We start from the raw sequence: 23,556 nt of genomic DNA, 5'->3' as shown, positions 1-23,556 counted from the left end.
TCTCTTCTTCTATTTGCACATTCTTTACTGTAAATTCCTAAGTTAATTTGTAAATTTTTGTAGTAAATTGTAAATATTGTAAAACTTTTCTTCTGTCATTTAATGGTCGGGCATTGTACAGCTACAAGCATTTCACCCCCATGTCATACTGTGTATGGTTGTGTGTGTGTGACAAATAAAATTTGAATTTGAATTTAGATCTTTTTTCTTACTCACACACTGACTTTACAGCAAATGAGATGTTATAGGAGACCTTTGACATTTTTGGAAGCACACTGGCTGAGTGTGACGGGTTCTTTCCTGCTACCACAAATTAATTTGACATAAATTAGAAGCAAAATGATAAAAGCATCAATTTCTTTGAGTGAATGTCATCTATCCCTAGGAAGCACACATATGTGAGGTCTCACCGCTAACATGACAAACGTCCCAAAAGTTCTCATATTATTAGGGTTCCCAGTGAAAAAAAAATGCAATAAACAGCTGCTGGCAATGAATTTTTAATCACGGCGAATATGAGAAGTGATAATGTGACAGTCACAGTGCTATTAGATGGGATCAGTGTAATAGAGGGTGGCACCGGGCACAGACGAGCATACGGCAGCTGTCTGAGTGAGACAACGTACATCTGCTGAAATCTATAAGCCGACGTGACAAAACATCAAAAGACTAGAGAAACAATGTAAATGGTCAGAATAGTAACTCTGTGGAGGCGACCAGAAAGGGCCGCAGAGTTTGGCCTTTTATAGGTGTAACTTTTTCATTTGCACTGTATCTGCCGTACAGTTCAAACTAATTTCAAAAAATGATCATTAGTTAAAAACAAACTTTACAGACAAGGAAGGCACATCATTACAGGCTTTATCAGTCTGTCAGTGTCAACAAACAAGGTTCAGGTTCATACTCTGTCGCCTTTAGCTCCTGGATCACCCTTTTCCCCGTCTGGTCCTCTGTTACCCTGTGAGGGAAAAAATGTTTAAAGGAAAGGCTCAGTCGAGCATGTTGTGCTGTAAATATGTTCGTCAAGAGCACCTACCGTTCTTCCAGGAAAACCCACATCACCCTTTCTCCCTGGTGCACCCTGTCAATTTAAAAAAAAAGGAAAAGAAACTTTTATTGTTTTAATGTGGGGAATGTAAAATTATACCACACAAATCACATTAGTCAATGATTCAGAAGCAGATTACTGCTAAGAACATAGTTTTATACAATCAGAAGATGGCGACGTCTAAATGAAAAGAACGTGAAGAGCTAATAAGCAGGATCCAGTAATGAGCCATCACAGCCAGTAGATGGCACTGTGAGGCTGCAGCGTTGTTTCCCCTCTCTGTAGCACTTTTAGAGAACCCGTGAAAAACACTTTTTATAAGCTGCAAGTGTAAACTGAAGTAGAGCTGCTGTGATGACAAAAGTTACAGGAAAAAAGAACACAAAAGCACCACAAACAACTGAGAGTGAACTCAGTGATCTCTTTGTAACATTCTGTCTGCTCAGTATTTATACATGTAGGTTTATAACTGTAATGTAATGATGTAATGGCTGTTACAGTGTTTGCTCACCATAGGTCCCTCTGAGCCGGGATCCCCCCGGGCCCCCACAGGCCCCACAGCTCCCTGACATAAAAAGGAAACAAGAAACATTACAATTAGTTTGGGTTTTTTTCCTGTGATTGTTTGTACACTATTGTAAACTTATCATCATGCACATTAAGCATACATAGAAACTATAATATGCATGCTGTTTTAATATGATATCAACTAAAAAACATATTTAAAACACTTGAAATTAAAATGCAAAACAGTTGGAGACTCCCACCAAACGTAAGACTTAACAGATAAAAATGAAGTAGTTGGTTTGTTTCTCACGATGAAAAGCTGGAAACAAAATGAAAAGCACCAGGTGTCTACTGCTAACTTATCTTTCCTAGAGACCTCTCTCCTCCCATCACCTGGAAATCATTCGCTCTTCCCTACCGTGAAGGATCTTCATGACACACCTCAAGGGGAGCGCTCCAAAAAGAGACTCACAAAACAGACCTCTAAAAATATAAAAATCTTTCCTGATCAAAATTTGGCTCATCTCACATTCAAGGTCATCTCTTAGGGCATGTCCAGTCAGCTTTCAGCGTGACAATCTTTCAGATTATTCCCTGGGTGTTCTTTCCTAATCCGGCCATGGGGGTGGGGTCGCAAGGCAATGTATGCCTAGTGCCAGTCCCAAGCCCGGATAAATAAGAAGGGCATCCAGTGTAAAAATATTTGCCAAATCAAACATGCGGATCATTTCTTTGGATGTTCTTTTCTGACAACTTGGATTTCGTGCTCTGTGATTTCAACGTGGGCCTCAAACTTGAACAGAGAAAAGGTCAAATTCTGTTTCACACTGACAGAATTTCATGTAAGGATCTTTGTAGGTTATGGGAACCTCCAGCTACAACCAAGCAGTTTTTACATGAAGAGTCAACACTACTTTCCAACTCAAAGGCAGAGTGTTAGGTGAGAGGCGAGACAAGGAGCATGTTCATAACTTTTTTCAGCATCTATCTCATTGTGCACCAGGAATTCTTCCCACAGAGTCATGCTGTCAGCATTCTATCTACTGCAATGACTTGAGGCATTTGATGGGATACCAGTGCATTCCAGCTTGCCATCTCTCACCGGCTCAGAGCACATTAAAAAAAAACGTTGAAGCTTTTTGTCCACACAAACACAGTCTTTGTTCACCACCACTCCCCACGTTTGGCTCTCTGTAATCTGCTACATCATACACCCTGGAGGAGGTTTAGCCCCTTACGGGGCCTTGCTGGAGCTCTACTGAGAGATCTAAAAATGAGAGCTGTGCTAAATGAATGTCCAGATGTGCATGAGAAGATGACCATGAACGTGAAATTGGACAAATTAAAATCAGATAGGTTTTTGATCTTTATGGAGCTGGTCTGGTTATGGAGCAGAATATTTTAATCACACCTTGTAGAAGAACTAAGATCAAAGAAAACAAAAATGTATCCTGTGCAGAACTGGGATGTGCACACGAGGTTCACCGCCACACTTTCTTGTGTTGTGCATAGACATTATATAGACATCTAGGAGTAATATAATCAGCTGCATTGTCATTGTGAGATAAAATTAATGCATTATCCCTTTAAACAGCCTAATATGTTATAAAAAAGAGCTACTGGCTATATATGAATTAAAGCTAATAATGATGTCATGAAACCAAATATTTTTCATCTTTGGCCTCTCCATCCTTTCATCTCTTCCTCCCATGTTTCTCTCTCACACAATTACACTAAGAAGAGACACATGAAAAAACATTGACCCTGTTTTATCAACCCTTATGGCATTACTAAGGGTTAAGACTAAAGGAAAGACAATCAACAAAAACAATGAAATACCCCTTTAATACGCTGCTACTTAACTTTTTTTTTTCAGCTAAATTATTAAATAAAAATACCAAACCAGAAAAAGTGGACAAACTTACAGGATCTCCTTTGGGGCCAGGAGAACCCGTCAATCCTAGATGCCCCTGTTAAAATGGACAGACTGGCATTAACCTCTTGTACTTCATTTCACTGACAGCTGAGTGAAAGGAGCAGCAACTCAACTGAACTTAAAAGCTTCCATCAACAGTCTTGCCTTGAACTCTACTCACTTGCGGTCCTCGGAGTCCCGGAGGTCCAATCTGTCCCTCGAGACCTGGAGGCCCCTACACAAAAGCAAAGGCAGGTGAAACATTTTCTGTCAAACACATCGTCTAAACATTTCCAAACAGCTGATTATCTGCAGCATATACATAACCAAGCAAAGCTTATACCTGTGGGCCTTTAAGGCCATCACTGCCAGCAGGTCCAATGTCCCCCTGAAATAAATAAAGAGTTCACACACAGGCGGGATGCAACCTGTTAACTAAGTCTGGGCTTAGACTGACGTCACACATAAAGCATCAGACCAGTACATTTACATTTCCTTTATTACAGAGAAACATTTCACTCCAAATTATTGTTGCATATTTGGATACTGTGCTCTAATTATCTCCATCTAAACTGTTTTAGTGTCACAACCCACATTTTTGGGGTTGGCTGTAGAGATGTCTCCCTTCTGTTGAAAACATCCATTATGTATACAGCAGTTGCCATGTGGTACTCAAAGTGACATCCCTTTATAACTCTAACTCCTTCAAGCACCCAGCCCTAGCAAAATAACCTAAAAAAATGGGTGAAAATCAGCAGAAATGTCAGTTCTCTTTCTGCAGTTTACGTCCAATAATCCAAAACACTGCATCATCAATTGAGGGGAGTACCATCAGTGTTTACAGCCTGTCATGCTGACACAAACATGAGGCTCTAGCCATGATGTTCTTTTACACAGAGGAAACAGTTGCTGGGTGTGGTTCAGTGGAAAGGAAAATGTCCCTACATGAAACTGCTCACAACAAACTATGGAGATATTTTTGAGAACTAGGTCATGATTACTGCAAAGACAGATTACTGGAGAATTTTTTCTTTTTCTTTTTGGGAGGGGGGGGGGGGCAAGCACAAGACAACTGGTATTAATTTCCAGTATACTGTGTAGGGGGGAGATTTCTCTAATAGCTCAGTCACACTAGAATAAAAATAGGACATTCGGTGATCGACAGCAGCTGCAGCAACCAATTTGTTCCCAACAATTTGTGCAACACCCTCAACCTCTAGATGACCACTGTTGATCACACGGCAATCGTACAGGTCGCCTGGTTTGAGGTAACCTGTCTTCAAGCAACTGTGATCACATACTGACAGCAGACTGACTGCATATTATTGCTTTTTATCACCATGAATCAAAGGTATTTGGAAGATGGCAACTCACTGTAAGTGGCTGCAGACCTGGTTCTTGTCTTCAGAGCAACAAGGTTCATTCTGCATGGTCACAATATTTGTTTTTTTCATGCTGCATTCTCCAACCACTGTTTTCCCCAGTGTGACACAAATGATACCTAACTTTGTTATCTTTGCAAAATATTAACTTAACTTCTTTTAAATAAAACATTTATTGAAAATTGCTTGTACTGTAAATTTGAGAAGTGATTAAATCCTTAAAAAATCCAGTTTAGGGAATGTTTTTTGTAATTTCATTACAAATTGAGTATTGTATATATGTGTTTCTAAATTCATGCAGACAGAGAGAAATATATATTTTTCAAAGTGGTTATTAGTTTCAGCCTCATGAGGAAATCATCTTTAAGTTGCAGGCCAACTGAGCCAAAATAAAGACTTGAGGTGTGGCTGTACCCTTGAGCCATTAACTCCTTGTGCGCCAACTCGTCCTGTGGCACCTGGTGCACCCTGTGACACACAGAGACACACACATACATGATTGCAGGTACATCTGGAATTTGCACAGACAGACTAATAATTAATCACTGAATATCCGCCTGCTTACCGGTGGCCCTGGCAGACCTGGGAGGCCATCCAGTCCACTCTCCCCCTGGTAATAAGCACAAAACAGCATGAATAACAGACAAAGAATAAAACCTTTTAATACATTTAAGAATAGAGAAAAAAACAGGCATCAACACTTGCCCCTAATTTGGCTTTAAGTAATATGAAACCTTTAATTATAGAAAAACATAAACAAAAGAAAATCTGTTTTAGTACAAATTCCATCTGTTTTGCTTGGCATAACTACTGTGCACTTGTAGTTTGGCACTTGTAGTTTAATCCTTTCAATGAACAGATCACCACAATAAATAGCAGCAATAAGTCGCAAAAATAGGATAACCCAAAAAAAGACAAAAAAAATAATGCAGGTATTGATATCCTCATTTATGACAGTGCAATGCACAAACTGAAAACAGGACTATTTGCTTTTAAGGCTCTAAGAACTAGAGTCAGACAGCGGTTCACTCACATCAGGCCCAAGGGGTCCCTCTGGCCCAGCGCCACCTCGGATTCCCTGAGGCCCCTGCAGAAAAGATTAAAGATGTCATCTTAATAGCAGTATACCATTAAAGTACATGGGGAAGAGTGTATACAAAGAGAGGATTAATGATACTAAAGCTTAGTCAGAGACTCTATTTTCTTGCCAGGCAGAATCAAAGTAAAATCACTGATAGATCAACGAGTAAAGCGAGTAAAATGAATGCCTCATTGTTTGAAACTGAAAGTTCAAAGGGTGCCTGAATTAGAGATTAAGATTACAGAGCGCATGTCCAATTTTAACAAAGTTTTTTGATCATTTTATTTTTCACTAGTTGGGTGTAATAAGATATCTATTGGATAAGAACTGTCATACTTTTACATTTTTAATTTTGAATGTATGCGCTGGCATCTTGTCCAGTTCATACTACAGAGTATGAGCTGCTTTGTAAAAGAGATAAAGGGAAAACTGCTCCTGGCTCATGACCCACCCTTTTTTCTTTAAAGGAGTTATAAATATCATGTAAAAAAAACAACAACTGAAATTTCTAGTTTTTTGCACATATAAAGCAAACCATAAAAGACACTCACGCGGGGTCCAACAGGGCCTTGTGGACCAGGTAAACCAGTTCCACCCTACACAAGGAGAGAAATTTGAAAACAGATATCTTTATATCCACATAACCCACAAAGCATTATGACCACTGTCTAATATACTTGGTCCAAACAAAATGGCTTCAACTAAACAAAAAACATGGACTCTGCAAGACCTCTAGGTGGTATCTAGCACAGGAAAACCCAACATCCTGCCACTGGATTATTGTCTACCCCTCCTCTGACCACTATTGACAGCACTGTTGATCCAGAGCAATCCATAAACCCAGTGTGCAATCTTTACAAAAAGTAATTCTAATTATATATTTAAGATTAATCAAAAAATAAATACAATTAATCAAAGAGTACCTTCTTGCCAGGTTCACCAATTTCACCTCTTGGACCTCTGGGGCCAGTAAGACCCTGGAGACATTAGCAAAGAACACATCCATTTCAATATTTTTTTCTATATGCATGAACATCAATTAATTTCACATAGTTGACATGTTTCAAAATAAATGTTTTCCCCTTTGAGCAAAAGGTGCTTAAAAAAACTCATTAAATGTGGATTAAAAGTATAAGAATTGAGAATTTGAGCTTCTTCTGTTAACACTTAAAAACACTGACCTGTGAAAACATTTCTAAAAAAGAAGCCATCACTGCCACTGACACGGAAACATAATAAGCTTCAATTATCTGAACTACAGCGACAGCAAATCTTAACTAAAGCTAAAAGGTGACAGTAAGACTGCACAGAGTCTAAACATGTTCCTGCCAATACATACACATCATTTCACAGCAGTAAATCAAATGTTTAAACAACACACAGATTGTGCTCCATCAAAAATGTCTGTGCTGTTTTATTACTCACCTCATCACCTTTTTCCCCTTTAGGTCCTCGCTCCCCCCTGTATCCCCACGGGCCCTGAAGGTTTCAACAGAAAACACTCAACATACACTAGTTTACCATCTGTGTCACACTCACCCATACTCTTTGTGTTGTTTAACAGTTAACATAAATAGAATATGCCCACCTGTGATCCAGGAACACCAGGTGACCCCGGCTGACCATCTTCCCCATTGTCCCCATCTCGCCCTGCAGTCCCAGATCGTCCTGGAGGGCCACGAGGACCACGATCCCCCTGTCAGACAGCATAAATCAGACACTTAATGCTCATACAGCAGCTTGCTGGTGGACAGTTTTGATATTTTACTTCTGATATGGTCGTCTTGTTACTTCAAGACAACTATCAAACCTGACAATGTAAAAGATACAAATACGTAATCAAATAAACTGGAACTGCAACGAGTAAAATCCATGGAGCGCAGAGATTCACAGTGGGAAAGATATTATAAATTATCAGTGTGGACTGTGAAGACACTGGCTCTCCAACTAAGAGCAGCAATTCATCACAAAGACAAGGTATCGCCTATATGGCAACACACTGTCTAGAAGATTGTGCTGTGCAAGAACTCAGGTGGGAAATGATTCACAGTGAATGGCTAAACCACCTGTGCTGGCACTGAATAACACTGCATCTGGGATGAAGAATTCTTTTACCAGGTAGGTTTTGTAATGATTTAAATGACAACTGGGTTTTACGAGAGTTGAATTAATTATTGTTTTATACTGTAACCTGCTATTATGCGTTTCCACCAGAGCCAATTTAGCTGTTATGAGCAAGAAGGTCTTAGTTCACTGAAAGTTTCTGTGCTACTTACAAATGCACTATATAAACTTTGCCTGCAGAGGGTCAAAGAGCTGTTAAGTAACCTTAATTAACTGATTTATTCTACAAAAGATCATAAAATACTGTAAAATGACCACAACTACACTTCCCAGAGCCCAGGCTGATGTTTACAACTGCTGTCTGTGTGCTGTTCGCTGTCTGTTTAACGGTCCAAAACCTCAAATATATTCAGTTTACAACAAAAAGCCACAAATTTACAAATGACCTAAGCTGGTATCGTCAAAAAGAAACAAATACGTTCAATCCAGCCCACCAGACGGGTTTGCGAACGGAGGCCTTTCTTTTGGAGTTTCCACTCAAATATAAACCAGGAAACTGCATTCCTGTATATGCTGGTTATGAATCATCTTAAGAAAAAGTAATCATTTAACCTTATCCAGGGATCTCAGTTATCTGTGTTTTCCCCCCTCTTACTCAAAAAAGTAATTAACCAATTAATGTACAACAATCACATGGGGTGGTTAAGCTAAGGAGTCGTGCTGAGTCTGTATGTCAGCTGAAATACAGCAAAAGGCAACTTTGACAGGTTGCCAGTTCATCACAGAGCTAACACAGAGGACACACAACACACAACCACACTCTCTCACATCTGCATCTATGGCTACTTTGGAATCGCCAATTAACTTAACATACATGTTTTGATTGTGGGTGGAAACCTGAGTAACAGGACACCCACACAGCCACAGGGAGAACATGCAAACTCTGCACAGCAAACTTTGGCTGTGAGGCAATGCTAACCACTGCAATAGTGTGCCACACTAGTCAAGTCAGCGTAATAATGGATAAACATCCAGAATCTCAGCCTACAGATTCAACATGGTCATACTTACAAAAACATACAATGTGTGAATGGCTCCAAAGACAAAACCTACATTTTTATTCAGCTTTACAGGGTTAGACTGATGGACATGCTGCTCTCTCATGAAGAGAGGGGTATTTTATATTGCTGGTTTATGCAAGACACTTAGGCATGTGACTATTTTTATTTTGTATTACAGTTAATTTTTGTTACACATTCACTGGATTGAAAAAAAAAGCCAACATTCAGGAGGGGAGAGAGTGTGGCAGGAGAAATGCATGAGGCCACATGCTCAACCAGTGAGCTATACTGGGACGCCTGAACCAGATAACTTTAAATCCCATGTCCAACTTTTGACTTGAAAACTTGACTTCATGAGCATTACCGACTCCCTGTTTAGTTTAGTACAGCTTTCCTTTTGTTTAGGTTTAAAACACTGGGAGGCGATTCTATCTTGAGTCACCTCATAGCCAGTGATTTTAGAGACACAGTCTTTTATATAAGTTCGACCTTTATTACACCAGGTACACCTTGCTAATGCCAGGTTTTACGTTCTTATGCCTTCAGAGCTGCCTTACTTATGAGAAATCATTTTGATTTTCCAGCTGCTGGAAACATTCCTGAGAGATTCTGGTCCATATTAGCTTGATAGCATCACACCGTTGCACAAAGGTGCGCTGCTGGATTGAGGCTTGTGACAGTGGAGGCCATTTAAGTGCAGTGAACTCACTATCATGTTCACTATCAGACCAGTGTGTGAATGGGTGGATGACTGGATGTGTAAAGCGCTTTGGGGTCCTTAGGGACTAGCAAAGCGCTATACAAATGCAGGCCATCTACCATCTAAGAAAGAAATCACTTTGAGATGATTTGAGCTTTGTGACATTCAGCATTATCCTGCTAGACGCAGCCATCAGAAGATAGGTACTGTGGTCATAAAGAGATGGACATAATCAGAACTTGTACTCAGGCAGGCTGTGGTATACAAAAAAATGTTCATTCAGAATAAATGGACCCAAAATGTGTCAACAGAGGATCCCCCACATCATTACACCATGACCAGCCTCTTGAACAGTACTAATATAGTATTGTTTAGGTACTATGTTAATAGTACCCGAACTAATATAGTAATAATACTATTTGAAAAAGATTATTATGCAAAACAGGGACTTTTAATCCATTTACATTTCATCAGCTACTCTGTGTTCTTTTGCTCTAATAGGATTTTACAAAGAGCCTTTATTTGTGATTTTTTCTAATGTCAATAACACATTTGAATTTTCCATGATTGATGCTGACACACCCCAGCATTGCTTACAGTGCTGATGTATGATTATTTTTGCACAAACAGCAAGGTGCTTTGTCAGCGTAGGCTACACAGTCACTCAGACACAAACAAACACAAACAGTAGATCAATATTCTCTGCCACATGGGTCCAAACATTTCAGCCAGCGAAGGTGACTGAGTGTTTCCAACAATCCCAAACCACACTGTTTCTCATCACCCAGCTGAGACCTCACACAATAGATGGCCCTGGCTTTCAGTTTCCATACAGTCAGAGCCCACTTCCAGGACTCATGTTTATGTATTTTGAGACGGTTTTTGAGATGGATGTAAGATTTGCCTCTACCTTAAAAAGCCATTCACACAAACAAAGTCAGAGTTTTTTAGATTTAATAAAACCAGGCAATAAGCGACAAATAACGAGGTCCCACTGAGATAATGTGAAACTTATGACATAACACAATAGAAAACTTGATTAACTATGGTTCAGCGTAATCAAATTTACTCACAGAAAATATGCAATGTCTTAATTTTGCAGTTAAAAAAAGTTTTTTCTCTAAATATGAGAATGGTTACATCATAGGGAGTTTCATGCACACAGGGTTTCCAAACACCCACTCCCTTTAACCGCACTCACTCTGTTCAACCAGCTATGTGACGCTTAATTCAAATTAGCACTTAATCGTCCACAGTGGACTTGCTCAATACCCAACATTGGCTGGTTCGCTTTGATGAACCACCCAATGTTTACAGCGACACCAAATGTGTCAGCTTTTACTAAAAATGGGTGTGTAACTTTTGTGATTTAATGATGGCAAAGTGGACACAAATTAGAGATATTCATCACATTCATGACTAAAACCAAATAATAAGATTAAACATGTAAAGAGGATGTTTCAGGACAGGCTTCATGTATTAATATGTGTCAGCTCATTGCATTTGGTATTACATTTACTGCTGGAATTCCATCCATCTATCTCAAGTTATTTTCTACACTTTGACTTTGGCATACTAAATCAAATTTGTGGCCTTACAGCACATTTTTTTATTGATACCAAACTTGCTGAAATTTCTGGAGCAGGAAATGCTGGGTTGTTTGCTTACCATCTCTCCTGGCATCCCTGGTCTTCCTCGCTCCCCAGGTTCACCAGGTGGCCCCTGTGAAAGAAAATCACTAAATCACATGGGAACATGTTTGTAACATGCACTAATATACTGCTAAAAAGAACTCATCTCTAACCTGTCTGCCAGGCCTGCCCATTTCTCCAGGTGGTCCTGCGGGGCCTTCTCTACTCTGCAAGCTCACAGAGAAGAAACCCGCCTCAGATTCACAGAAACAAACGAAACACAGAACAGCTTTTAGAAGAGAACAGCGTACTTACAGGCCAACCTGCAGCAAGCAACTGGTAGAAACTGGTTTGCTGCAAGAAAAATGGAAACACACATTAAGTAACAAATAGTGACCACAGCAGGTTGTCCACATATAGTAGTTCAAAGCACACACAGTAACAAATCGCCTTCACAAACCACTAACAGACTTTTATTTCTGTCATCTTTTTTCAATAACTGACTTGAAGCTCCCCATCATGCTGGCATACTATATGCGTGTGTGTATAAGTACGTGCCTTATACAACACACAGCTGCGTCCAATGGAAACAGATTAAACAGATGAGGACAGATCATCAACTTGCATGCATGATAACCGAAGGGTTAAAGATTTCACATATAGTCTGGAAATCTGGGTTTAAGTAACATCGAAGATCATTTCAAGTCCTATGTGTCCTTTAGGTGACTCACAATAAATTATATGAGGGCAAAGGAGAGAGGAACATATAAAAACAACTTCTTTGAGGTGTTCTGTACTTGGTGCCTTGATGTTTAATGGAAGGCCAAGAAAGCAGTTGATAAACCAACAACAGGTTTCCTCTTGGGGGTCTTTCTGTGTGGAGTTTGCACTTTCTTCCAGTAGGTACTCTGGTTTGCACCCATGGTCCGAATGCATGCATGTCAGAGTAACCTATGATTCTAAACTTGCTATAAGTGTGAATCTAAGAGTCTGTAGATGTCTGTGTTAGCCCTGTGGTGTCCTGGTAATCTGCTCAGGATGTACCCTGCCACTGGCCCTGCACTTTGCAATATCGGTGGAGCAGGCTAAGCTTAAGTATTATATAGCAGAACATTTTACCTGGAATGCAGCCCATTCCTCAGCAGTGTTCCTCCACAGGTAGAGGGTTGGTAAACCTGGCGGTCCAGGAGGTCCCCTCTCCCCCTTTTTTCCTTGTCTTCCTTCAGGGCCTGTCTTACCCTGTTTGTGAAAGATAAATCAATTTATGTGGTAAATAATATATTAGTTCTTGTTTTATTTAAAAGAGTACTGAACTTTGGCATAAATAACCTTAATGGGAGTTAGCAGAAGTCCACTGTGGACGATTAAGTAAAACATGTCTTGGATTGAAACTGAGGTTTAAATATTAGATACCATCTGAGATATTATTTCAGAAGCAGCTTTAACCTAACATATCATCATGACTTACTAGGTTATAAACAAGCTTCGGTTACCTTATCACCTTTAAACCCAGGGAGGCCCGGCTCACCAGGACAACCCTGTGGAAACATTAACTCTCAATAAATGAAAAAGACAAAAGCAATGAGGATAAATCAGCTGTCACGACACAAAACAGTATTTATCACCAACTTTAACAAGCCACAGATACGTGACAGTTTATCCCTGACATTTAAGACTTTTCTACTACTTTGTAGAAGCAAAAAAGTTGACCTGATAATACTCGATCCTTGTAAAACCTCACAGCTTGTGGCACATTGAGGACCAAAAGGTATTTATTTTACAAGAGCTCCCTCCCTACACCTACAACAATAAAACACTTTAAGATAGGCGTATCAGGTTATACTGTTCAGTAATGCTGTTGTAAATTGATAGGAACTGTGTGTGGCTTCTTTGGTGCTTCCTGTAGGATCTGGAAAAATTCAAAAATTTGGTAAATCTTGATGAATCTTTCAGGATTACTCTGCCTATGTTATGGATTCTGACCAAGTCTGAACACTAATTTACAGAAAGTTTGTTTAAGTCTGTCCTGAATCTTACTATAATGCTCGCTGTGTAGCTCTGTTACCTAATGCCTCCTTGACACATTAATTAATCTAGATGAAACTCACTATACAAACTGCCTAGGGTCCAGGATTATCAACAACCACATAGATTTTGGCCATTAGTTTTACAACACTGAAATCCCTACAAATCCTCAAATGTGAGTCCAGACTTTTTGACAACATAAAGCTTGCAATGCAAATTGATGGAAGGAAGACGGTGTAATCACTTTTGAAAAGTTTGAATATAATAAGTTAACTCATCTTTAGATTGACATTAGTGAGAGCTACCGTATGTGGTTATCAGGCAATTGATGTGAGTCAAGAAAAATTATCATCAGAGGTTTACATAGGTGTTGATTAGATTTTGGATTTGACAGCCTTTTGAGTCATTTTGATAAATCATGTAAATACCTTTATCAATTAATTTTTGCAGCCAGGTACTTTCCTGAAACATGCTTTTTTCTACTTTGAGATAGGATTCAAGATGATCAAGAAGAACCTGTTGTGCCGCGCATGTGGACAGAAAAGCCAACAGGACATTTTCCCTCATGTTCGGCTGGGTCTAATCACATTAATCGTGCTGAGTTATTCTGTGGATTTTATGGCAGCGTGACTCCAGACGTAACCAGATGTGATGTCTGCTTTTGGTTCTGTCTACCCTGCAGTCACAGTTAAGACCCACTTCTTAAACCAGGTAAGTGTTCCAACTAGACAGTATGACCTGACTTTACTCCTCCCGACCAATCAGATAACTTGGAAGCCAAAGGGTAATCCTGTCATATTGGGTAATGCTATGACAAACGGCTGAGACTCCCTAAGCGCGAGCGCTCCCATCACAGCAACAAAGACATGTGGATCAGCGCATGTTTGAAGAGTGTAACCACCCCTAATCAGATTCATATGGCAGCTGATGGAGAACAGCGCTTGTAAGCTGTAAAAGCAAACAGTCGTTATACTCTTTTCATTCACAAAGATTTTTTTTTCATCTCATCCAACAATGGACCGATATTATACATCCAATTTACTTTTAAACAAACAGGAAGGCCTTTGCTTTGATAAGCAAAATGAACAAGTTGAATAAACTCTGCCAAAAATTCTCACTGAGATATGGACATGAGAGAGAGCAAACTACAACAGATCATACAATAGAATTAAAACGGGTTTTAAAGAGCAATGAGAAGACCAAAAGGCCACTTACTTCCAGCCCAGGCGGACCCATTCGGCCAGGTGGGCCTCTCTGAAGCCGGTACATTTTGCCATCTGAGCCCAAAACCAGGTTTCCATCTCTAGACACAATGGCTACAGTTGCAGGGCGGCCTTTTTCTGGTAGTCTGCCTTTGTGCTCACGTCTACGATCAAACTGTATGGAAGTCTGCGTGGTGCGGGAGCTCCCCTTAACATCAGATAAAGGTGAAATAGTCGTGGTCTCTTTGCTAGAATCTGTGGCGGATCTGGGATCTGAAGGAATCTTAGGAGGTGCAGGAAAACCTAGCGAGGGCTTCTTAGGAGAACCTCCAATGTCCAGGTCTATTATATCATCTGAAGGCTTTCCAGGAAACAGTGATGAAGTCCTCCCATTAGAATCTTTCTTCTTCTCTGTGGTAATGTTTTCCTCCATGTTTTTAGATGATAGTTCAGGTTTCCCTTTCTGGCTTCCCTTAGGTCCATTTCTGGAAGGTTTTAACCGTGGGTTCACTTGTCTGCCATTTTGGAAGATCGTATCCAACAAGTCAGTGTCCTCATCCACCAAAAGGACACCCCCACGACCTACTGAACCTTTCCGATTGGGTCTAGAAGGGACCGTCCCATCGCCTCGTGAACTTTCTCGTCGCAGGAACGCATTCTGTCAAGAAAGAAAACAAGAATTGGGGCTCACATTCCATCTTTTAGACATCAAAGCAGGGTTTTTTTGGTTTGTAGCACTGTTTGATGTCAGCACTTGTATGAATCTTTCATTGTTTGGTTCTGCATTATTGTGGTGGAATGTCTGATGAGCTTTAAAAATACTAAGATAAAAATCAGCCTGGTGCAGTTTGAAATGTCCTTACTACCATTACCATCAGTCAATAGAAACGAGAACAATAGCACACTGACAGTAGAGACCCTGTTGATGAGAGAAACCAATGTCATGACAAGTGGACAAAAGCAAAACACAACACAACAACACACTTTTTAAATGAACAAAAATTTATTATGTAATAAAGAAATGTTGGTGTTGGGATGGTTTTAAATCTAAATGACAAAAACCCACATTTCCCCCTACTACAGGCCTCTACCCACAGAAAAAAACACTTCACTGACATCTGGCATTATTTCATTTTATCTGCCTTCAAGTTAGTTAGTTACTTTTAACCCATCTGGCAAATAAAAATGCACACCACCACAACTGATAATGGCAATTATTTTCTAAATAGTTAAATACGCTGTCTCTAATTAACATTTCAGCGGGTTACACTCAGATCCTAATTGAACCCAAAACTATTAAGAACTTCTCTTTTCAGCACTTAACCTTTCCAAAGTGCCCCAGTCTCTGCTCTTTGACCGTTACTGTAGGTCAGCCATCACATTTCTTACAGCATGGTTGGGATACCATTGCTGTTGTAAATAATGACAATAAAGATCTCCTCACCTAAACTATAAAAAGGAACATTTCTGCTCAAATTCCACAGCTTTACCTACTGTGACTTCTGCTATCCTCCAGCTGATACTCAGGTTAAAGCACGTCTATCTCTAGTTGGATCTTCGTCTTAGGTTTAACATCAATCTTGACAAGACTGAGTAGTGCCTTTATATTTACAGCAGCTGTCTTTGCAGACTGTACTGTAAGAAATTTTACTTCAGTACAGACTCTAGACTGGAGCAACATAGGCTCCCTCTGTGTCAAACTCTGTTTTACACCTCCCCACAACAGTTTATACAGTTTAGAGCTTTAATCGACTGCTCTTTATTCTGTAATCGTTCGTACTGTAAATCAGCTTTGCCAGCTGTCAAAATGTGAACTTATACATAGGCACGCACGCACACACACAACAAAACAGAGCAAAATGCTGGGCCCTAGGGAATGGAGAATAGTGAGAGAGGCCTTTCAGGGGAAAGGGACCACAGGGCTATAAATTTTGTTTGATGACCGTAATGGGCTGAAATGGAGAGCACAAAAGCGGAGCTAAGAGGCATATGGGAAGCAGAAGGACAGGAAGAGCAAAAGGAGGCGGGGGTTTACACATTGTGCAAAGGTCTAACACAAGATACAATTCAATAATCTCTCAGAATAGACGGCTTTCTACGCCAGGTCTATGTAACCGAATCGTTTATAGGAACTGGTCATCTGGAGATACGCAGACGTCTTGATCCTGGTACACGCACAATGTCACAAATCATGCTAAATAAACATTTTAACCAGTGAAGTCACATTGTAATTTTTTTAGTAACAATTCCAGTATCTTTTGGCACATAAGTGAAACTAGGTTTTGTGTTTGGACCATTAACCTGTGCCTTTTTTCAGCAGAAAAGGCACAGTGAGCAGAGAAGGCAACAGTTCATAACCCTTCCACGATATCTGAGAACTAAATAAAAGTTTCCATGGGACGTAAACAGAGCTATAGGAAAATGAGAGCAACAAATATTAGGAATACAAATGCACTGGAAAGATTGCAGATATGAGTATATAGATAGGCTCTGTTTTCTTGTTGGTTATAGTTGTTTATCAAGGCAAAAATCAATTCAGCATGCTCAATGACATGCCCAAACATCCAGAAACATGTCAAATAAGTTAAACATGGCTTTCATTCATCTGAAACAACAGGCCAACAATTAGCCTTGTGCAATGGGGCCAGTCAGCCGGGCCAGCAAAGGCCCGAGATAGGCAAGAGCCAAAGCCAGTGCCCCGAATGGAAACAAAAGCTCTTTCTCTTTTTCTCTTATCCCCGGCCACATTCAGTCAAACAGGCCCAGCTGATAACGTGACACTGGATCTCCTCTGGTCAACATAGTCTCCTCCACTTACCTCCCTTTCAGTCAGAGAGACTTCCTTATGAGCCAGCGCAGGTCATACTTAGTTGGAATACCATTATACATCTGCCAGTCAGCCAGGTGCTGATAGTTGTCAGTGACTTTAGGATATATTGAATGTTATATTTTATATATTCCAATCTGTTACACATGTACACAAAATAAACTCAAAAATAAAAATCTACTGCTACAGGCAGCACGGTGGCACGGTGGTTAGCACTGTTGCCGCACAGCAAGAAGGTCCTGAGTTCAATTCCACCATCAGGCCGGGGTCTTTCTGTGTGGAGTTTGCATGTTCTCCCCGTGTTTGCGTGGGTTCTCTCCGGGTACTCTGGCTTCCTCCCACCGTCCAAAGACATGCAGCTTGTGGGGATAGGTTAATTGGATAATCCAAATTGCCACTAGGGTGTGAATGTGTGAGTGAATGTGAGTGCGAATGGTTGTCTGTCCCTGTGTGTTGGCCCTGCGACAGACTGGCGACCTGTCCAGGGTGTACCCCGCCTCTCGCCCTATGACAGCTGGGATGGGCTCCAGCGCCCCCCGCGACCCTGAAAAGGATAAGCGGTAGCGAATGGATGGATGGATAAAAATATACTGTCATTGTGCAAAAAAGAAAAATAAATTCCAAAACATCTTATTTCTCTAAACTGAACACACATATGAAGCATGGGTATATCCTCCAGGTCTAAAAAATAAAGCCAACTAATGTCTTAAAATAAAATATTATAAAATAAATCTAATGGCTACCAAGGAGCAACTTTTAGCTGGAAAAAAGTCCACATGTACAGTACAAAGACGTATTGCTTAATTTATTACTTCAGTAAACACTTTTCTGATGTTTTTATTAACTCAGTTGCAAGTTTCCAATCTAATTTTATATAAAATGACATTCATTTTGTAAATGATATTCCCCTTTAGAGTAAAATAGAAAATAAAACAGGGCATGCTTTACAGCACTGACAAGTACAGTCATATCTGGTCTTAAAAAAGGACACACACGGCCAAGATGCTGAAGCTCAAGGCTTCAGAACTGATCTTCACAAACAAACAGGTGACGTCATGGTGGCTACATCAATCTCTTAGATACGGTCTATGAATCAAACAAAATATTTCTGCTGGAGATAATATCCAGAGTAGCAAATATGAACATGCAATCCTGTCTAAAAGAAAGTTTTCAAGGACACTTGACTAGCTGATTATCAGCCGATGAGACCGCCTCTGTGGAAGTAGATGTTTCGGCACTTTTGCTCCTGATCTGGAGCGTTCAGGTGTTTCTTAAGACATTGCCACAGTCTTCTCAGGGGCAGCAGTCTCAGCAAATTCACCCCAAATTCAGGCTGTGCAATGCTTGGAGAAACTGCAAAAAAAATCTCACAAAAACTCTACAGGCCTCAGTTAGCATGTTAATTGTTAATGAAAGTACCTTTTGAAAAAGACTAAACAAGTAGGGCTTTTTTTGGAAGGGTTGCAAACACAAAGCTTCATCTTTCTAACAAGAAAGTGGAGCCAAGCTTAGTTAGGTTTGCAAAGTTGCATCTCAATAAATCCCAAGACTTCTGGAAAAATGCCTTTTACAATGATGAGACAAAACAAGATGTCTTACCATTTTTGGCAAAAACAAACCACCCATACCAAATGTCAAGAACGGTGGTGGAGGAGTGATGATTGGGAATGCTCTGCAACCAAAGAATGGGGCAGCTTGTCCCATTCTTTGGGTCACCGAGTCAATCGGGAACTTCTTTCTATACCAAAGTATTATAGGGTCAAATGTGAGGTCTGTCTCATAACTACAGCTTGGTCCAAACTGAGTCATGCGACAGGACAATGATCCCAAACACACCCGAAAATCTAAAACAGAATAGGCCCAGCAAAGTCCAAACCTCATCCTTATTGAAAAACTGTGGTGGGACCTTAAGAGGGCTGTGCATAAATGAATGCCCTCAATAAACTGAAACCAGAATTCCTTGTGACTATATCTATCCATCCGAAGAATCCTCAAGAGGTACTACTCAGTCCTGTTTGAGCAGCATTTGCTAAGAACCAAAGTGCACAGCTGTTTTTCTTAAACTGAAATCATATTTTTGCAGCCAGTGTATTAAGGATTTATGTATTCAGAGGAAACCTTTGAACTTGGAGATGAGTGCTACAAAGAGGATAACGAAGTCAAAGTGATAATGTACTGAAACACTGTCGGTTTGTCTAATTCTAAGGAATGTTTTGACAATAACAAAATATATCATGAAGTATGTTGCAGTCACACTGTTTATGGTTTAACAGTGGTGCTCACCACATTATACCATGTTTTTTTTAATCATATTTAGAGAGCAAAAAGTTGAGTAACTGTGGGTCAGGGGCCCACACTTGTACTTCTCTAACCTACACATCAGTATTGGACCTGTGTGAATGTTAGACACGGAGAATGAAGCTAATGGATTGTGTTTATCAACAGGTCTTCTCTACACTCTGTAACGGTCCTAGAGTATCATCAGGATAATGTTAAATGTGTTAAATGTGAAAATGAACTGAAATTCAAGTTTAAACTCTTCTCAGTCTAAGGTCACACCAAGGCCTCCATGAGTCATCTTTAAAACAGCAGTTTTAAAGATGATCTACAGAGCAGACGTTGCATAGCATGTGTCTGTGTAGTTATCCTGTCAAACAAAACTCTAATAATCCCAGCAAGTAACTCTATGAGCCTTTAAATCATGAGCCAAGATGATGTTTACACTCGATATCTCTCTAAAGGTTCTGTAGTAGCAGGCTCGAGCAAGCAAGCATGTTCAAAGTGTGTGTGTTTATGCGTGTGTGTGTTTGCTTTTTAATCTTAACAAGACTTCTCGAGTTGGAGGAACGGTGCAGCAACGGCACAGCCTGAGACTTGGCTGACTTTAAGTGACTGGGGAAATCCATGATTTTGTTTTATTATTATAATCCATATAATTTGTTGTTTTGGGGCTAATAATAGCAAATATTTTGAATAAAGATGAAAATTTTAGAAAACTAGTTTATCTTCTTTAATCTAAGTATGCCTGTTTAGACTGGACTCACACATTTGCACTGCAAACACAATGAAAATTGTAAGTAAAGGTACATGGACTGACTTATTAGTTACAATGAAACGTCATCTAGCAACACTTTGCTGCAGGGAGGAATCATGGCAAAGTTAAGTTTGGAAATTTTGCATATAATGATGTCAAGAAATTTCAAAAGACTTGGTCTGAAGAGAACAAAGTTTTTGTCACATATATGAGGTTTTATTAAGACTGCAAACAGACAGTACCATGCAAAAAGCATGATGGATTCAGCCAGTATTGGTTTTAAAAAGATGAGCCAATTAACTGACAGGAAATGTGCCAAATGTCTTAAAGGCAACATCATTTGCATTCATACAAACACTTGACTAATAGATCCAGGTATTAAGGGCATAACTATGCTTCTCCATTTGCTTTTCCAACCTTCAAGGCAACTACTGGCCAGACTTGCAGGGACTTGAATCCAACCTAATCCATCATATTGTCTTACTATCATCTTAGTTAAAATACCATTGCAGGGTAATGCTGTTGGAATGACTTCCAGAATGACATCAGTTCCATTAAAACAAAGCAGGAGAATTTTTCATCCACTAATTAAAAAAAAACAAAAAACATCTCAATTTAACTTATGTGTCACTCTTACACACAGTAAATAAAAGTTATGGCAGGTGTTCACAGGGCATAATTAATGGCTATCTACACAAAGCACAAGTCTCAGGAGGCATAAGGAGCTGACAGTAATAAGAAATCTATGGGGGCCTCACAGCCTGACAAAGATGCTGCAGGCTAGAGTGCTATTATCAACACACATGTGCACGCACACACAGACAATGAAGACTTGCTCCTACAAAGGCTAATCAAATGGCAAGGTCCATAAATCTCGCTAAGACACAGGTATGCAGACAAGACATAAGGCGAGGCAGGCACTACAGTGTGTGTGTGTGTGTGTGTGTCTCATGTGCACACAAGTCAGAGTGTGACTTCACTGCAGCTCAGCAGGTCAAGTGCGTGGCATTAACGGTGTCACGTTCAGGGATTTTAGAACCAGCGGGACCACCCATGTTAGAAATAGTACATTTAGTTGTGATCAAAGCATCCACCAGTTCAACAGTGGTGGTCTGGGAATGTACAATAAGATCATAAAGAATTATGGAGAAGAGGAGAAATCCCTAAACTTTTCTTGCACAATAAAACTGCTCTCCAGCCTACTAAGTACTGGTAGCTGGATTTGCCAGATGACCAGAAATGCTCTCTCATGGAGGCCGACACAGACACTAGCCCTTGTGAATAACTCTCACATCCACAACAATATAAAAACAGATAATAAAATAATAAAATAACCAACAGAACATTTCTAAATGGGCAATGACTGTCACTAATGTTCCCATGAATCATAGTTTTCACAAAAAATGGTGCATTGATGTTCAAATTTTCCTTTGTTTTTAAGTAGTTTGAACCCTCCACAGAGAGTTAGCCAGGCAAACCATAAACCATGCAGGGGTACATCTGTCTAATGCAATGTTCTGAATCCAAGAAAGTGACCAAGGGGTCTATCTTTTCTACTAAATGTTCTCATCAGTAATGCAAATTGTTTCCGTTACATATGAAAGATCCCTGATTCGAGACCAGAAGAAGAGGCTGAAGGGTCACCGGAAAGTGTATTCCACGTGCTGTTCACAAGCCTGGATAAATGTGAGAAATGAGAATCTCACTATACTGTTTAGTGTTACTAAAAAAAAATTCAAGCGTGTTTAAGCATAAGACAAATAATTAAAGAGTTAAGGTTTTAGAAGGTTGCTTTTATGAGCATCTTTAGGGTATTTATAAGTTGAAAATCACATCAGTTGCAACCTTGAATTAATTAGAACCAAAAGCATCCTCAGCCAAATTAAAAGCACCTCCACACTGAGTGCACTTCACTCCTGTCCAGAGTCTTTGCATCAGAACAGAAAACTCCAAAGAAAAGGTTAAAATCAGTACACGTATGAGCCGTAGTAGGGAGTACCTTTCCATCCCGTCGTCTTTGACCTTGTACATGCAACCCCAATAAATCCAGCAATAGGCATCCCAGGAGCAAGTACCAGCCAACATGGTAGGGCATGACTGCAGGAGACACTGCGGGTCTGTCTCCACTTGAGCTCAGCTCCAATTGTACACAAAGGCAGACCTCTGCACAGAAGGCTGATCCAGCTCCCAGGAGACACACCCACACACCTACTGGGTACACACTCACCACCCAACCATACAGGTTATATAAATAATACATCTAATCTGGCTCATGAAGAGACTAGCACAGCCAATTAACCCTCAGGGTGGCCTGGGTAACTAGTAGTGACCGTAACAACTGCAATATAGGTCCAATTTGAATGTTGAACTCTTGTGAATAATAAATATGTTCTATTCTCTCACCCACAAAATTTCAGAGCAGGCGACGGCTGTTCTAAACTTATTAAATCCACAACATCCAAATTGCCAGCTCTTAACTAACCAAGACTGAGGTTGTGAGTGAACTTCTGATCGCAGCAAGCTATTGGCACTAAACTCAAACCGCAACATCATGGGCAACTAAAAATCTGCTTGAATGAATGCAGTGACTGCTCGTTCCAACCGAGCAGAGCGCGATGAAGGAAAACAGGGATAAGGAAGATGTGAGGGAATCCCCACTGCTTTTGCACATGGTTAGAGGCATGCACAATAAAATGTGGTGGAATTAGGGGAGGGGAAGCCACAGTTCCCAGATTCAGTGAACTTCAGAGAACTTGTGAGGGGAAATATTCATTGTGGATTCTCTGAGGTTGGCTTGATTTACATTTATTGTGTCGACGCAGAGAGGAGACCCCGTCTGCATTAAAGTCAAAAACAGCAGGGCACCTCAGTGTCACCGGAAGCATTACTTCATGTCTATTAGGACCAAAAGGCGAGGTGGTCTACGACAAACAGCGATATAAATAAACAAGAGCAGGGGGAGGTTGATTCAGGGTGAACAGAACCTCTGTGGATGCTTTTGAACTGCGCGGCAGATGTGCAGGCTAGGGGGTAAATCAGTGATCTCTTTTTAATTTTAAACTACTTCCCGGCACATCTT

General features: G+C 40.2%; 1 protein-coding gene across 1 annotated transcript in view; it reads right to left on the bottom strand.

Moving 5' to 3' along the window:
* Positions 1-23,556, bottom strand: part of LOC102193146 (collagen alpha-2(XI) chain-like) — a 76,179-nt gene that overhangs the window by 1,474 nt on the left and 51,149 nt on the right. Inside the window, exons 7-25 of the mRNA XM_005725656.1 lie at positions 14,630-15,274; positions 12,883-12,927; positions 12,509-12,628; positions 11,705-11,743; positions 11,563-11,616; positions 11,427-11,480; positions 7,522-7,629; positions 7,359-7,412; positions 6,857-6,910; positions 6,485-6,529; positions 5,886-5,939; positions 5,418-5,462; positions 5,267-5,320; positions 3,814-3,858; positions 3,652-3,705; positions 3,481-3,525; positions 1,560-1,613; positions 1,037-1,081; positions 905-958 (exon numbers count right to left, since the gene is read on the bottom strand). Coding sequence (XP_005725713.1) covers positions 905-958; positions 1,037-1,081; positions 1,560-1,613; positions 3,481-3,525; positions 3,652-3,705; positions 3,814-3,858; positions 5,267-5,320; positions 5,418-5,462; positions 5,886-5,939; positions 6,485-6,529; positions 6,857-6,910; positions 7,359-7,412; positions 7,522-7,629; positions 11,427-11,480; positions 11,563-11,616; positions 11,705-11,743; positions 12,509-12,628; positions 12,883-12,927; positions 14,630-15,274 — 1,668 coding nt within the window. The remainder of the gene's footprint in view (positions 1-904; positions 959-1,036; positions 1,082-1,559; positions 1,614-3,480; positions 3,526-3,651; positions 3,706-3,813; positions 3,859-5,266; positions 5,321-5,417; positions 5,463-5,885; positions 5,940-6,484; positions 6,530-6,856; positions 6,911-7,358; positions 7,413-7,521; positions 7,630-11,426; positions 11,481-11,562; positions 11,617-11,704; positions 11,744-12,508; positions 12,629-12,882; positions 12,928-14,629; positions 15,275-23,556) is intronic.

This window comes from Pundamilia nyererei, unplaced genomic scaffold (assembly GCF_000239375.1).
Source record: "Pundamilia nyererei isolate P.nyererei 1_Seehausen unplaced genomic scaffold, PunNye1.0 scaffold00016, whole genome shotgun sequence".
Classification (NCBI taxonomy): domain Eukaryota; kingdom Metazoa; phylum Chordata; class Actinopteri; order Cichliformes; family Cichlidae; genus Pundamilia; species Pundamilia nyererei.
Note: the sequence above shows the minus strand (reverse complement) of the source record. Positions and strands in the feature narration are given on the sequence as shown.